We start from the raw sequence: 18106 nt of genomic DNA on the forward strand, positions 1-18106 counted from the left end.
TTGTGAGACGTCCTAGCAAAATCAGTGTACGAAATCTTTGAAATGAATGAGTACAGTTTTCTCCAACATTTGGTGTTAATTTGATCTGCTGGGAAAAGAATACGCCGTACCAAGACCTCATCTTTAGAAGCAGAACGTGGTCAAGGTAAACTGCTTTAAAACACAATGAGTGGTTCAGCTTATATTTATTGAAAGGTAATAATCAGCATCATGCTTTTATTGTTATGAGCATGCCATACTAGCTAGAAAAATATGCAAAATACAAGATAACACAAAAAAGTGAACTATATAGAGAGCGTCCTCTCTTTTTCTTATGTGTTTTATTGGCAGGAATTGTTCAGTGCTTGCTCCCTATGTTTATCTTCTGTTGTTAAATCCTTCGTTGCCTGGGCCTGTAAAATCAATGAGAGATGATAAAAGCAAAATGGTCAGTCTGTCTATTTAATAATAATCATCATCATAGTAATTGTTTTAGTATTATTTTTAATATGCACATACTCCACAGAAACAAAATTGTCAGAAGACACGTATACAGTACATGATCCTGAAAATTCCTGATAAGAGAAATAATAGTCTACATTTTGAAACTAACTTGTGCTCTGCTTTAAGAGTTTTGAGGATCCACAAAGCAGGGTCAACTTTGAGGATCATCTTTGATCAATGGAAAGTGCAGGACCTATTTTTGATATGGACACTTTTAGGTGTGGTGCATGCACTAAAATGATGCCAGCGTAGTCGTGAGAGTTGGTGTGGCCTCTGTGCTGATGGGCTACGGATCTCATCCTTGATTTGCCGTATTCCTTGGGCATAGTTGTTCTTGCAGTTGAACTCAAATTACATAAAACAATTCACCAGTGCTATTGTTTACTTGTAGTAGTTTATTAAGAGTAATCAGAGGTCCTCACGGTGCCATTTTAAAGTCTTTGCTCAACACTCTTTTGAAGAGTTTATCTAAATAAAAAGAGGACATGCATCCGTACAGGTGCTGACTTTCAAGAATACTGTTTAAATTTAGTAAGAGTGTTTTAAAAACTTTGGTCTTAGACCTGATGGAAAAGTGAAGACTAGAGTTTGGCATCTTCATAACATGTAATAAGTAAATTATAGAACTTTATACCTTTTGCCCCAAACAGGGATGCATGGCAGGGTTTTGTACAGTATGGCTTCCCGTCATGCTGTAAGAGAAAGGCATATTGTTAATAAAGGAAATGAAAATTGTGGCACTGTTTGATAAAGATATTGTCACATCTTACGTTTAAGAACTGACTGACTGGTTATTCTGATATGCATATGGAGTGATGCGGTTAAGTTACATTACACAAAGCACTTGCGTAATTAAGAGCCTTTAGCTCACCAATTCAGTTCTTGTTTTTAAAGCACTCTTCACCGAGTACAGGCTTACAGCAAAATCTACATTGCACTTCGAGCAAATTATAAACTGTACAAAGTGTACATAAATAAATACAGAAACTACATTAAACACTCATTAAAGTGGAGCCTGACAATATATGGTCCACTAAACGTGTAGCTGAGATATGGTCACTTTATAAAAGAGGAGAGGAAACAAAAAGTGAGCAGCATTAAAAAAAAAAAACCTCTGTGGGTTTCATGGCTAGTTTTCTAAAACAACTAAATATATCCATTCACAATTCACTCAAAATGTCTTTTGATAAGTGTAAAAAGGCCCGAGACCTGCTAAGCATGTACTATCTGCCACAAACTGAATGAAAAACACTTTTATGGTAGCCTTTTATTTTATAGCATATTGTGTTGCCCCAACATAGCTTTTTGTTCAAAACACAGCTCACTCTGTAGTCCTTTTGCATTTAGTGCTGATCTCTTGTCTGCAGATCTGATCCTATGGCAGCAGCTCAGCCTTTTTCACCTTTCATAGAAATCTTACTGTACCTTTAGGGATCCCTCAAGCTTGGTTCCTTACTGTATATAGAACAGGCCACAGCATTTACTTTCAGCCTACAGTAACATTTCATTCAGAAGCCTGTCCCTTCCTTTAGCCCATCCAACAATCCATTTCCTGATTGTTCTTTTCTTGCAAGGCAGAATCCAATTCCACTCCAACACTCAAGCATAGACTCGCAGTTGCTCATACCAGACAGATGTAGAGAAGGAATGGGAGGACAGTGACTAATTTGTTGTTGTGCAGCTGCACTTATAATTCATATGTTTTTTGTATTTTTTTTAATTAATTGCAAGCAATCACTCCTTAATATAGTTTAAGAAATGTATAGATCTAAATGGGAGTGTCCTAGTCTGATTGATTGTAACATCACTGGGCATTTAGCCTTCGCCCTGTGTGGAACTGGTTAAATTGGCCTGCTAACCCACTGTCCTCATTTCTGATAGAATTCAACATATGGGTCTCCACCAGATCTTTCTCTGTTCTTCCCTTCAAATTTAAATCATGTCTCCCTACCTTAATTCCCATACTTTTATACAATTTACAGATCTGCAAAGATGATGATAAACTTTTTATTGTCTATTCTCTTGTTTGCCACTGCCACACCGCCATCTTCCAAAATCTTGCTATTTGTATTGGGGGCAACACATCCATCTTCTGCCTTGGCTATGAAAGTGAGAGTTCCACTGACTGAGCGCCAGGTTCTTTGTCTATCTTTCTCCAGTTCGGATCAGTCCTTAAACACATAGTGTGCCAGTATCTTCTCCAATCTCTTCTCACCCCCATATAACCTTTCATGTTCGGTATCCCCAAACTTAAACCTAACCCTTGTGTGAAAATCTACGTAAGGCATCAGCTAGACTTCTACCTTTTATTTTCAGTCTGGTAGCAAGACCTCCCTTCTCTTCTGGTTTGAAGAAAACTATGCTGAACAACAACACCGTATCTTCCAATAGTCCAAATTATCAGCTTGTTCAGTTTGCATTTGTACACTGTCTAAACCTTACCCGTAGCAAACTTTATGCTATGCATTTGGCAACTGATCCCGTTTGACAATTGTATCACTCGAGTGCCTCTGGCACTTTTCTGCATATGTTTTGGCAGTTAAACCCCACACTCTGTTTGTTTGTTTTTTAGTCTGCTATTACTAGCTGCTTGTCTTATGTTTTCTCTGCTAAAATTTACTTTTTGCCTCATACATGTCTGCTGGACCTCTCTACCCTTGCTTTTGTCCAGCAGAGGTTATTTTAGTTTGGTACAACCTCTGCAAACTAATCATAGCTTCTTGCTGGAAATCTTCCAATTCTTTCCCTCTCTATAGTTCCGGAAATCATTCTTCTCTTCTTTTTTTCTGTCCTATCTCTACTTTTACACTGTCTGTGTCAGTTGTGCTTTTCTCCCCAGTCTGCACAGCCGTCAATAACTTAACTTCTTTTTAGGAACATCTTTCATAGGGCAGTTGTAGGTTGCGTTGTTGTGTACAATATTTAAACTATTTTCTAATCCTAAATTATCCTGACCCAGAATGCATCGTCATAACTTTTAATACATGTGTTCACTTCACTCCTTACTTCTTTGTTGGCCACTGATGGTTTTTAAATGAGTACATTTAAAAGTAACAAAACAGTGCACACTTTTGCCTCCAACAATGTATTCTAAATAGGAGTTGCAAATTCAGGTGCATTTGCTCCTCAAACATTTCTGTGTTCTTACCTTCACTTTTTTACCTTCAGATAGTTTTTTTATCACTAGACATTTTTGAAAAAAGTAATGATGACCACATTTTTTATAACAGAGAATGAGAAAATGAACTGTAAAAAAAATCAATATTTTTGGATTAGCACAATAAACACAAAGGCAAGAAAAAGCACAATGGGCACTGACTGGCCCCTGATTTATAAAACCATTAAAATAAATTTCATGTTCCACAAAAGGTTTTTGGAATAGCAGCTGAATTTGGACTAATAGGCTATCATTTGTATGGGGAAGAAGTCCCACACTCACTCAGCAAGAACATTCAGACTGCAGGCCGTTAATAACCAAGGACATGATTCAAACCCAGGACCGTAAATCTGTAAAGCAGCAAGGCCATCGTGTGTCCCTACATACAAGATCTCCGTCCCTACAGAATGTTCTGTTTGCTGGGATAGGGCTTTCCTATACTGTCCTAAAAACTTCAGACACTGGTGTGGTTTCTTACTACTTTACTTTATTTACATGAAAACAACCCAAATGACGTTGCCTTTTGTCAAGAAAAATAGTGCCAAGAACCTGTAGTAAAATTTATTGCTTCAAATTTCCTTTTGTTGTCATATACATAACCTCAAAAATGTGGAAGGAATGTTTTCTGAAACTGAAACCTTTGAAGTGGCAAAGTGGATGTATTCAGTAGGTTTTTAGGCTTTTGTTCCATAGACATTTTTAATCCACAAAGAGAGACGCATTATTTTTTAAAATTAATTAAAAAAAAATCTTAATTAAACAGCCCAGTTTTTCATGGAAAATTAATGAGGGTGAAAAAAAAATATTATGCAGTGCATATCTGATGCTATTTCCACCAGTTTGAAGGTATTTTACTATATCAATCCGCTTCACAGGCAGATTTGCTTTGTTCTCCTCTGCCTCCGTAATCTATTGTGGCCACTCTGATGTGCTAAATACACGCTGGCACTTGAGGTTCCCCCTTCTACACAGACAAGTTAGTGTATGAATTCTTTACAAGGTCAAGGGTGAGGTAATGACCACATCTTTCCTTCCTTTAAAATAAATACAGTTTTATACCTCAAACAGCCAGTAGGCGGTGGTTCAGCATGTAAGTTAATGCACTGTTTAAGCCATGGTTAATAATAATAATAATAATAATAATAATATGCTCAAACCTGTTTAATCCAATTCAGGGGTGCAGGGGGCTACAGCTTATTCTGGATGCAGGATGCTTTGACAGGAAAAAGCTGTAGAGAGCGTGCTAGCCCACCACAGAGCTCAGACATGTGCACACCTGCAATGAGGCCGGTTTGAAACCCCCAGTTAACCTAACGCATTCTTGGGAATGTGAAACAGAATGTATAGAGACATGAAGAAATGAATGTGCACACTCCGTCTGGACAACAACGAGATGCAGGATTCAAACCATTCATGACAAAGGAGCTGCAAGGCTTCCCCATAATAGTAATAATAATAATGTATTATGTATTAATTGATTCATTTGCCAGATGCCTTTATCCAAGGCTAATTGTAAAAACAACACAGTTTACGTTTTATTTAATTATTATTTTACCTCCTAAATATGTTCCGATCTAGGATTTCATCTGTGAAATTCTCTCTAAGCTCCTATTACAAATGTATTTATACAAAGAGCAAAAGATCCTGTTTATAGAATGTGATGGACGTAGTGGATGGAGTAGCATCATGACTGGGATGGAGGGCACTCCCTTACTTGTCCAGGAGGCTATCATGGATGGATGTGCATTCCAGGGGGATAGTGGTGGAGGATGTAATTAAGAGCTGCGTTTGGAGGTGGCAAGTGGGGCGATGTTCCCAGACCCCATGCCTAAAGGGCCCCGCTTTTGAGGTTGGTGTGTCCTGTCGAGCGGATTTGTCAAGTTATATTCTCCAGTATGGATCAACCATGTCTCAAGACAGGCTTTGCAGTCTGGCAATCAATCCTATCTATAGAAAAAGACATTGCATCCAGATTAGACTATGAAGATGTCATCAACGACTTTTCCAATTGGAAGGTAAGAAAAGTGGATTTTTGTCTCTGAACCTGGAAACTGGTAAGAGATTTCATGATGATACCAAAACGTTAATTTCACACTTCCTGTCGAAACACTGAAACTCACATTTTACTTGTAGGCCATAAACATGTCTGAATATTAATGCACAAAAACCGGCTGACATGACATAAATTTGTGAGTTATGACTGACATCATTTATGAGTTATGACTGAGTATACTTACAATTTTGGTACTTTTCTAGAAGAGGCCCTGCTAATTTCCGCATGACACCGCATTGCATTTTGCACTGTCGTGGTACTGTCATGAATTATGAATTGCACTTTTTTAATAGATTATATTGTTATATTTTGATAAAGTCCGCGTGTTATCTTGCAAAAAATGTAGCTGAATACTGTAATGAGAAAATCCGTTGTATGTTAACATTATTTTTATTAAATTTGCATGCAAGTTTGTACAGTCCACACATACTGGTAACCGCGTTTGACGTAACTGGCCCCCTGTGGGGTTGGTCAGTCCTAGGCCCCGCACACCCCTAAGGCCACCTCTGGATGTAATGGATGGACAGTGGGAGACTGCCCTCTGATAACAGCTGTTTTTTCAGTACAATAGATGGCAGTGCTCCTCTAGCATGGCTTTGATTTGACACCCACAGGGCAGCACTGTTGGGTTTCCAAGATGCCATCAGAGGACATTGCTGGAAGAGGATTCTCTTGTTTTTTGACAGTTCTGACAGACCCGGGAGTGCTTCCTGGGTGTTATGTTCTGGCACTGGTAGTACTCCTGGGTCCATCCTAAGAGCAGCCACTCTACCTTACTCAGGTGAACATTAGTCGGGAGGACGAGGATGATGACAGTAACGCAGACAACAACAAAGTGACAGAGCTCTCCTGGGAGGACTGGAGGGAAAAAGAAGGGAGGAATTGTATTAGGGTTTGTATTGATTCCTGCCGGACGGTACTTTGTTCAATAAAAAAGTATTTATTTGACCCTGGGACTTCTGTGAATGAAGTTGTCTGGCGCATGGGGCTCTGTTATGCCCCCTACATGTCACAAGATATACATGTGTAATTTTGATGTACACGTTACATGGAATTTTTCTGTTGCATAGCTTAGTGTTTTTAAAGCCTGATGGGATTTGTTGTTAAGTGTAATTTTGTGTTTATTTTAACTGTATCATATTTTTAAATATATACGGTGTTTTCAATTTTTCAATAGAAAATACATCAATCCATTTGTTAGCCAACCTGCTTAATCCAGTTCAATGGTGTGGTGACCAGAGCAGAGCAGCTTTGGATGGGGGTCAGCCATCCAAACCCATTCTCACTCCTGTCAGATTTGCCAGTTAACCTGCTTTGCTATGGAAGGAACACCACAGTTCCCAGATAAATGCACTGTCGTTGAATCTTACAGTGAAGTGAAAAAGTCAGTGAAGCCAAAGGAAATTGGTGACTTTTTCAAGATAACGTCAACAGGCAAATATTAGAGCTTTATGCAAGCAGTGCATTCATGTTCTCAATCTAAATTAACACAAATGTGAATCTGTAACATGGGGGGAAAAGTAAGTAAACCCTTACATTTATCACCACTTCAAATCAATCAAATTAGAATCGGGTGTTCCAGATTAGGGGCCAATGATGAGAACCTCCTTAGGGAGCAGGTTAGGTGCAGCCTGTATTATTTAATGAGCAGTAGCGGTACGGCCTGGTGTTCTCTTTGTTATTTATTGATGTGTGTGGTGTCATCATGTCAAGATCAAAAGAGCTCTCTAAGCCCCTCTAAAGGAAGGTTGTGGATACGTGCAAGTCTGGCAAGGGATTTAAAAAAAGTCGCAAAACTTAATTTGAAATTAATCATTTCACTGTAAAGAAAATCATCCACAAGTGGTGTAAAATTCAAACAACTGTTGATTTGTCCAGGACTGGATGGCTCAGTAATTTCAGCCCAAGAGCTGACTGGTACTAAAAGAAGTCTTCAAGATCCCTCAAAACTTCACCACGGGATCTGCAGGTAACTCTTTCAACAGCAAGTGACAAAGTGCATGCATCTACAATGAGAAAGAGAGTGCACAAATGTGACCTGCATGTGTTCCTGGAAAAAGCCTTTGCTGTTCAAAAAAGAACGTTCGATTTCGACTACAGTTTGCCATTGAACATACAGTATAGGCAAAGCCCAGGGGTCACATTTATAAAACGTGTGAATATAAATGAAAACTTGACAGGAGAATATGTGTATACATAGTATACTCAAAAAGTTCCCAGAATGGTGGTATTGCAATGTAACGGTAAGACATATGACAACTCATACCTAGTCTCCTTCAAAGTAGGACCCATTCGCACACACTTGCTCCCTCGATCCTGCCATTGTTTGAAGCACCGGTACAAGGCTTTTTGTAGAATCTTCCAGAGTTCACCTGTAGCACTTGATTGGATGTCCTCCACAGTTGAAAAACGTGTTCCCTTGAGTCCCATTTTTAAAGTTGGGAACAACCAAAAGTCGCATGGTTGCGATATCTGGTGAGTATGATGGTTGAGTGATGACTGGAATGTTTTTATTGGCAAGAAATTGCCGTACAACAGGCGGTGTGTTATTGTGGTGCAGAAACCACTGTCCCTGCCACTTATCGAGCCACTTTCTTCTAACTGCATTACACAACCTCTGCCTTACTTGCACTCTGTCCAGGCGGTATGAATTCATGGTACACCAAACCGTCAATGTCAAAGAATGAAATGAGCATCACTTTTTTCTTGGATTTGACATGGCGTGATTTCTTTGGTCGGGGAGAAGACTTTGTGTGCCACTCTGATGACTGCATCTTCGTCTCCAGGTCATATGTGTACACCCATGATTCATCACCAGTGACAATGTTTTCGAAAAATGTCGGGTCCTGCAATCTTTTCTGAAACGGATTTGCAGCAACAAACAAGCGAAATTCCATCTGATCCATGGCCAGCAGCCTCGAAACAAACTTAGCGCAGATACATCTCATGATTTGCAAATCTTCGGTCAGAATTTCATGAATTCATCTGTGGGAGATACCAACTTCTTGCTCCAAGTCCGCGATGGTTATTTTTCAATCAGCTCGAACCAGTCGTCGTACTTTTTCAATGATTTCTTTATTCTCCAACATCTCTTGTCCATTCTTAAACCGGGAAAACCAGTCGTAAACTACAGTTTTCTTTAGTGCATCAGCACCATAAGCTTGCTGCAGAGCCGCTGGCGTATCTGAAGCTGATTTCCCCAATTTGCACATGAACTTGATGTTAGCACGTTGATCAAACTACGACATTGCACCGAATGACTATGCACACGTCTAACTCAAATGGTAATTAAAACGATACTACACGTCAAAACCAATCCAGACCTGTTGTAACTGGTCTACAGACATGTTGTGCTCCCCTCCACAACAATGTGTGCGTAATCTGGTCTCTTTTTCTCCCGCTATATTACAATTCTGGCAACTTTTTGACTGCCACTTGTATTTACGGTAAGTCTGACCCATGTGTGTGCAACATTTTGGAGAAACTGGCAAGTGATGACACCCTTGATAAAGAAGGTAAATGCAACCAAACCAGCCAAATGACAACTGACGCACATAATAAATATATCAAATCCTGAGCAGTTATTTGAATGTGTGCTGACAATATAAAGGTAATAAATATGAAGTACAGACTCTATTTTAGTTCCCATTTAAGAGGGTCAATTGCGAGCATTTGCACTGAAAACTTTCAAGTTTTTGTCAGTTTATATAGCCTTCCTTTTGCCACTTCTTAGGGAACTGGCAGGCAGGTCAGACATATCTCAGCGATGCTTTATCATGCTTGCTGTGCTGAAAACCATTAAGCGGCAAGGCACTACATTCAGGTTTTGTTTGGTGCAGGTCTACACATATAAAAACATAGTTTGGCCAAGATTAAAAAGCAATAAGGCCACCTAGCAAGAATTAAACTGCTTTTATTAATCGTGAACAATTACATTGCATTAACACACAGGTCGTCTGTGATGCCGAGATGATACTGACAAGCATTGTGTCTTGGTAGAGCAGCATTGGCAGACAACATGATGTTGGTACTGTATGTGGTCAGGCTGAACCCTCAATGCCCTATTTTATTTACTAACACAGCAATCATGTCATTACATGTACCAAGTGATAATGGCTACCGGCTCAGACGCTGGCACCTTACTCCTTTCCAACCCAAAAGGCGTAAATGAGAGGTGCTACAATGCTGTGCATGATCCATCAGAAAGGAAGCTGCTCAATAGCCAACAAAGGCCTGCACCATCGTGATAGCATATTGTGCGTACAAGGTTGATTAGAGGAGGAGAGAGAAGTTAGGATCATGCGCTGATACAGCGCGTTGCTGCCCCCACCACATGATGAACCACCTTAGGATCCCAGATTAGGACCTAAGTGCTGCCATGCAACGGTTGACACCTCAGCACCACACTAGTTCAGATGGAATGGAATAGTGTGAGGTTTTTTTATGGTGGCTGGAGTGACAATTCTGCCACCAATCCCCAAGTTTTCCCTGCATATTGGAGAGCCTACTTGCAGAGCTGGGTGCTGGTTAACGTCATACCCAGGGTGGAGAAATTGCAGGTTAAGGCCCTTGCTCAGGGTCACAACAAAGTAGAGTCACTTCTGGCGTTTACAGGATCTGAACCGACAACCTTCTGATTGCCAGTGTAAATCCTTAGCCTCAGAGTCACCAATCCACTCGAGGTTAATTAGCATAGGCCATAAATGGCTGTTTCAGGGTAGCAACCATGTGGAGTTAGAGGCACATTCACACACGCACATTTACAAAATGATTGTGGTTTGTTAATTGCTTAGAAATGTCCGTACAACAGATGTTATAAATTGGTTTTTTTTTTGGCATACACATTTTTCAGTTTTTTGGTGTTAATATACTTTTATGCTTGAATCCACTCAAAAGTTTAAGTAATGAGACCCCTGGCCTTCGGAAACAATTTGCTCTGGACAGATCAATCAAAGAAGGGGTTGTTAGGCCAAAGGGACAGTGGGCATGTCTAGTACAAAACAAAGACAGCATTTCAGAAGAATCTCATAACCATCTGTGAAGAACAGTGGTGGACATGTTATGCTTTGGGGTTGCTTTGCTGCCTCCGAGCCCTGGGCAGCTTGCAGTCATTGAGTCAACTATCAATTCTGCATCATACGAAAGGGTGCTTGGGAAGAATGCGAGGCCATCTATGTGAAAGTTGAGGTTGAAGCAGAAATTGATCTTTGAACACAAAATGATGTGAAGCACACTAGCAAATCTACCAAAGAATGGCTCGAAAAGAACAATGGACTGGCCAAGTCAAAGCCCTCCTTGGAATCCCATGGAAATGTAGTGGGAGGATTTGAAATGGGCAGTACCTGCAAGAAAACCCACAAACATCTTGCAAATAAGGAATTTTACGTGCAGAAGCGGTCAAACATTTCACTGAGTTGATGTCAGAGAATGGTCAAGAAGTCATCTCTGTAGCAGGGGCAATACTGGCTTCAAAGGCCAAGGGCTTACTTACTATTTCCCCAGTAGACCATTACATCTTTTGATATTTTTGATTAATACATGATTGAGAAGGTCCTTTTCCCTTGTGTTTTAAAACATATCACCATTATCTGTAGACACAGTTTGCCTGAAGCTCTACTGTTTGCCTGTGCAAGTATGTTGAAATAGTCATCATTTTCGATGGGGGGTGCTTACTTTTTCACATGACCGTATCTGCTGACTAACTTGGTTTAATTGTTTTGCAGATTGTCAGCTGACATTTTTTACTTCCTCCTAAACTGATTATTAGTGTTTACTTTATTGTGACTTCTTGATTTGAAGTGTTCAGAGACATTGTAGCTTTGTTTTTGACACAGAGAGCAACTGTCTGGGAAAGATGGACTTACATAGTTGTTACAATAATAGCCTATCCCCTGTCGTTCAGAGGATTAGGATTAGTTTCAAAGTCACTTGGGCTCTTCTTTTGTAGCCAGAGCTGCCAAAGCAGCAATGAAAGGAACACTTCCCAGAGCCATTGTTGAAAGCATGTGTTTATTTGTTCTTGATCAGGTGTTAAGGGCCTGCTGATTTTCCATGGTCTCACCTTCTGATGTTATTCTTCAAATAGAGGCAGAATGTATTGTGCTTGTCCATTTAAAAAGGCTTAACTTCATGTTAAAGGGTTATTGCCTTTGCATGTTTGGGTTTATATTGTTAATTAATGGACTTTACTATAATTATTGATTGTTTATATTGTTTATACCCCGTGACCCTGTAGTTAGGATATAGCGGGTTGGATAATGGATGGATATATTGTTTATAATAATTCATTGTTCAACTCAGTTGATCGAGCTGCCCTGTGGGACATCCTGAGACTTTATGGGATCCCCTCAAGGTTGCTGGATATCATGGCCAGCCTGTACACTGGTACTGTGAGTGCTGTGCAGAGTGGAGGCCGAACCTCTTCGTTTTTCCCAGTTGATTCTGGGGTTCGTCAGGAGTGTGTTCTTTCTCTTACTCTGTTCAATGCTTGCATGGACTGGATCTTGGGCAAGGTCATGGGGTCCAGTGGCTGTGGGCATCTGTTCTCGAAGAAAGATTCACTGATGTTGACTTTGCTGACAATGCTGTGATCTTTGCAGAGTCAATGGAGGCTCTGATTGGAGAGACTGGGCGAGGAGTATAAGTGTCTGGGCTTGTGAGTGTCCTGGATAAAAAAAACAAGATCCAGGTCTTTAATGACCTCTTGGGCACAGCCATCAGCAGTGTGTCCGTCTGCAGAGAGAGTGTTGACCTTGTTGAGAGGTTTACTTACCTTGGCAGTGACATTCATGTCTCTGGTGACTCTTCCTATGAAGTCAGTAGACAGATTGGGAGAGCATGGGGGGTCATGAGGTTGCTGGAAAGGGGTGTGTGGCGCTCCCAATATCTATGCAAAAGGACGAAGGTCCAAGTCTTTAGAGCACTGGTGCTTCTTGTCTTGCTGTATGGTTGCGTGACATGGACACTATCCAGTGACCTGAGACGAAGACTAGACTCCTTTGGTACTGTGTCTCTCTGGAAAATCCTTGGATACCGTTGGTTTGACGTTGTGTCGAATGAGTGGTTGCTCATGGAGTCCCAAATGAGGCACATTACCTGCATTGTGAGGGGAGCGTCAGTAATGGCACTATGGCCATGTGGCATGATTCCCTGAGGCTGATCCAGCTCGCAGGAACCTCATTGTTGAGAACCAGAGTGGCTGACCAGGCCAAGCAGATGCCCTTGTAACACCTGGCTGTGGCTAATAGAGGGTAATTTCCAGAAGGTGGGACTGGACCGTTTATCTGCCTGGGGGGTTGTTAACCAGGATCCTGAGCTATTTCGTCATGTGGTGGGTGCTACAACATGCTGACCTGGTGCATGCTTCCCAACCTGACCTGACCTGTTTATTGAAAATGAAGAATAGTGATAAAGATTCCTTTTTGTGGAATCAAAGAGCTACAAGAATGAGTCTGGGGAATCTGAGTGACTACATTAGGTAATCTCTTCCAAATACAGCCCTTCGCCCTTCCGTGAATCTCCTACTGTATGCGAGAGGAGCTCTTGCAGTAATCTACTCCCAACTACAGACACCCCCATGGATGAGTTACAGTCTGACTGCTATGACAGGAGTGTAACCTAAAAGCACTTCAAGGTGTGATGGAGTCTCCCAGAAACTTTTGGACTCCTGAAATACTAAAACTGCAGCTCTTTAAATGTCACTATGAAAAGATTGATATGTAACTATGCATTCCCCTCTGCGTAAAGATGATTTTACTTTTTTTTTGTTTGTTCTTATGCTTTTTATATCCCAAGAGCTCTTCCTGGACACTCCAGTGGTCCACAACACCGCCAGCTGCTTGAACCATGGCTCCCAGGCAAACCTGTAGGTGACCAAACTGGAGTAGCCATAGAAATGTGCTGCCCCCATCAGGCTGGAGGAATATATTGGCTTGGTTTGCAGTCCTTAACTGCTGTCACATTTTAACTTGCCATCAGGAAATGTTTTCAGCAATCAAACCAGACAATTTGCCAGACTTGCTGTATTCACCTATTGTAGTAGTCAAGATAAAAGAAAAAAGAATTCTAAACTTCTTGCCATATAATTTGAAAATGGTGCCCTTTTTAAAACAAAAACTTACAAAAAGATACATTTTCATATGGAACAGCTCCACACTTTTTAAAATGTGTCAAGTCTTTATTGATGTAGTGCTGAAATAATTAAATGTGACAAATTATTGGTAATCCTCTAGAGACCATAACACCTTCAAATAACAACTTTGTACAGTAATAGCTTGTTCCATTATTTCTTAGTGAGTAGGAGAAGAGGTGTTTAAATTTACCAGTAATTGTTACAATATCTTATATATAAACGTCTATGTGTGGAAGTGTGTATGTCTGTCCGGTCCAGAAGTGAGAGCTGGATTTGGGCTAAGGGTTCCATGTCCGAGGATGCACAAGAGAGGCCAGCACATCGGCAAAATGAAACATCCGAAGAGAGAGTCACTCGCTTATCAGCTATTACAGAAGAGTGGCGAGCACATCCCTTTTATTTTTCCTCCCGCCGCTAATACACAAGCGATTCGAGCATGTCTGCAAAACAAAACCTCCTAGGAGAGAGATGCCCAGAGTAGTTCCTTTCAATTACCTGACATCTCTAAAGTTCAATTTTTTTTCTGACGACTTCAATAATTTCTAGGACCCTGTGCTTCTTATAGCAGAGTACTACTAGTGACTACAATTCTACTGCCGCTCCTCTTATAGCAGAGTACTACTAGTGACTACAATTCTACTGCCGCTCCAGTGGTTGGCACTGTGTCCTAATGCTTCTCTCTCTTCCTCCTTTTTGCAGACTGCTTCACTGACAGCTGGGACACCTCTGACATCACTTCCGCTGTCGGCCCACCTAGATCTGCCTCTTCATGTCAGAAGGGCCCTAAACCGGACGCTCCACCATCTTGGGACAGTTCTGTCTTGAACTTGCGTCTGTAGAGACGACTCTGCAATATTTGCAAGGTTTTTTTTTTTAAACTTGCTGCCTCCAAATATATCTTTATGATAATAATCTTTATTGTTGTCCTCTCTTTCTGTTACAGTTTATATGTTCTCTTTGAAACAATTCCAATAATGAATTGTACAAAATAAACAACTTATACATTCAAGTATAAAATTTAATGTATATGATGAACGAAAGAATCATCAGTGACAGAGTTCTCATTATCGTAATAATTCAATTTGGAAATGAGAATCATGCATCACTTGCACATGTAATTTATAAAATGAAAGATGCGAACAACATGCTCCATTTAATCGATTTATTCATGCTCCCAAAGCGATTCATTCGTTTCACTAAAAATAGCCGTTCACAAAGCACTAATTATTTATAAATCAGCAATTTGTAATGCTTTGTAGCTGATTGGTTAATGGGTGTATGTAGTGAAGAGACATCAGACAGGTGCCTTATCCAGGATTGGTTCTTTCCTTTATGCCAAGTGTTCCATAGATAGGCTCTGTCTCCTTTTGATGCAGCTTTGGAACAAGTGAGTTAAAAAAATGAGTAGGTGAATGGATGTGCAGCATACAGGTAACTGACACGCCAGAGGAAGTGCTTATGTCAATTGTTATAAAGAGTACTAGACCACCATAAGCCAGCAGAACAACTTCAGTGTGTCTTGTCCTACATTTCACAAGTTCATGGAGCTCTTTTAGAGGAATACAACCCATTCAATGTAATATCCAATCACTTGGTGGTTTGGTAATGGGAATGGAAAGTCTTCATTTAGGTTGAGGTTCAGCAAACAAGATGGCCATGCTATACAGCTAAGATTGCTGCTATGATCTTCAGTCCAGCCACTGGTCAGTTATCACCTTCAAGCTGTAAATGTTTCATCTTGAAAGATTCAGCCACCATCATCCTAGTGCCCTAGAATAAATACGACCACTCAGAATTTGCATTTATTGCCATTTTCCCGACTCTAAAATGGAATCACAGGAGCTAAACCATACCAGAAAAATATATCTACATGCATGCTTCCGAACCCAGCCTTTTCTGTGGGAAACAAGCATTTGACTTCTTTTTAGTGTTACCTATATATGTCAACTTGTTGAGAACAAGATGAAGGATGACTCGTCTGCCTTGTGGTCTTTACACCATTTAATCCCTGCAAAACTGCATTTTTAGAAATAATAAGGGGTTTATTCATCACACCCCAAACATTATATCCCCATCTGTGGAATTCTAGATGTAATGTGATGAATCTTCCAGCTTCCACCTCAGACTTCCCCTTCACAATCAAACCAGTCAACATTTGCTTGTCTGTTTTTTTCTTTCAACGTACCGATATCACTTTCCAGTCATCTTCACTTTTGTATAATGTCTCCCCTGGATGATGATGCTTTTCTCTTCAGCTTCCATTCCACCATCATCTTAACTACTGTTCTTCATGAACCACAAGCAACCTGCTTAATTTGCATCACGGAAACTCCTGCCCTAACAATCAGACCTGTCTCAAAGTCACAAAAATGTCCTCCTAGTGCGATGGCAGCCAACATTCTGACCAACCTGGACTGCTCAGCAATTAAAAAGTTGACCTCTGCTGGAACTTGGAGGAATCAAATTGCTCAAATAATTAAATAAAGTGAGGCAGAAAGCACAGAACAAGAATGCTCCTGCACTGCCATGACTGAGAATTTGATTGAGCTGGTCTGAGAATGTTATTTATCCATCATGTTATCGATAGAAACCCTTGTGTTTTGCTTTCTCAAGCACCCCCAAGCCATCAGTGTATGGTGTATATTCCTTTTTAAACTCCTCAGAGCCTTCATTCAAAGTAGGTTGTTGCTTTTCATGAAGGAGCTGCCTTCAAGAGTGCTACACGTCTCCTCTCAGGAATGCCATTTTAACTGTGCACTAATTTATCTCCTGTTTGGTCTTGCTTCTTAAAAAAAAAAGTTCATTTGTAACATCTGGATGTTTCGCCTGAAGTAATGACGTGTTTCTTTCTTTCTCCACCCTCCAAAAAAGTACATCGTAATCTTTTTTAACAACCAGTTAAGCAAATTGGAAATGCACTTCAAAAATGTGAACCATTTTGACAAAGGTGTCAGCTGAAGGTCGCCATTAATTTGAGTACCCAGAAAACCCTGTGGCTCCCAGAGCGTTAATCCCCTCACCTCTGGCTTAACTCCATTGCAGCAATGAGATCCACAGATGTAAAAACATGCCGCTCAGGCTCAGTGTTCTCTGTTGTGACTCCAAGTGCGTCGCCCACATTGCTTAAAAGTTTGCTTTTAATTTACAAAGTTTGAAATTTGGCTTTTGCTCATGCTACTAAAATTCAAATATCTTTGGTGTGTTCAGATCTTAGCATAGGAAGTTTATCTATGTGTGCTACGAGATAATAAGCTAAAGTAAGGTAAAGTGAGCACAGAAACAGGAAAAGGAGTAAATGAACTACACTGATAATGTGTTTTCTTTTAGTTAAATTAAGTTCTATATTTCAACTCATTCTAGTTTATCACGGCGCCAGGGTGTGGTGACACTGCATGTTAGTCAGCTGTAAATGCAACAATACAACGGCTACTCCTCCCTAAAACTGATTTGTAGTTTTGGAACAAGAAGACCCAGAGGCTATTCCTTTTGTAAAGTAAAACTGTTTTCTATCTTCAAATATTTTAGATTTTTTTTTGTTTTTTTAAAAAGTCCCTACCCAAGGTCCTCGAACGTCAGTGTGAAGCGTTTAATGACTAATGACTTCCAGGGCCACTGAGATCAGAGCATCAGCAATCAGAAACCTGGGATTCAAACTCAGAACTCTGGATTTATGTGTGAAAATCTCACCCTTATACGTATGCCATGCTATTTCAGGATTCTTAAACGTACAAATAGATGTCAAAATGGCAATGTTTAATAAAATAATACTAAACCTACAAGTTTTAATAATAATTTTATCAATAAAATCCATCTACTGTCTTTATTTGAATAATGCAGCATGGAGGCATAGGTGTGAGCACTGCTTCCTAATACTGCCTTTGTTGCCATGTCTGTATATGTTTTTCCCAGAGTGCTCCTGGTTTCCTCTAGTATCCTAAAGATATGCGCATAAGCTGAACTTAGTATGAACGTCAGTATGTGTAAGTGAGGTTTTGTGTGTGGGGGTCCCGTGAAGAATTTGCATCCAGTCCAGGATTGCACTCAATTCTATTGGGCTAGGCTCTGACTCTCTCAGTTCTGTACTGGATTGAGAAAGCTTGGAGAATGTCAAATTATGAATTATGCTTTTTCATTTAGAAGCTAGTCCATGATTAACAAGTCGCGGTGGTCTGTGAGCCTAGTTGCTTTATACACAAAGCTCAAATTACACATATCTATTATCTATAAAACTACATATCTCTGATTAACAAATTCCTTGCTGTTTTTAAGACCACATGAGGAA

The 18106-nt window shown here is 40.2% G+C and overlaps 1 protein-coding gene across 1 annotated transcript in view; it reads right to left on the bottom strand.

Moving 5' to 3' along the window:
* Positions 1-166: 166 nt before the first annotated feature.
* Positions 167-18106, bottom strand: part of LOC120539468 (cysteine-rich protein 1-like) — an 80548-nt gene continuing 62608 nt past the window's right edge. Inside the window, exons 3-4 of the mRNA XM_039769545.1 lie at positions 1118-1175; positions 167-392 (exon numbers count right to left, since the gene is read on the bottom strand). Of these exons, the coding sequence (XP_039625479.1) occupies positions 358-392; positions 1118-1175 (93 nt within the window). The 3' untranslated portion in view covers positions 167-357. The remainder of the gene's footprint in view (positions 393-1117; positions 1176-18106) is intronic.

This window comes from Polypterus senegalus, chromosome 11, assembly GCF_016835505.1.
Source record: "Polypterus senegalus isolate Bchr_013 chromosome 11, ASM1683550v1, whole genome shotgun sequence".
NCBI classification, from domain to species: domain Eukaryota; kingdom Metazoa; phylum Chordata; class Cladistia; order Polypteriformes; family Polypteridae; genus Polypterus; species Polypterus senegalus.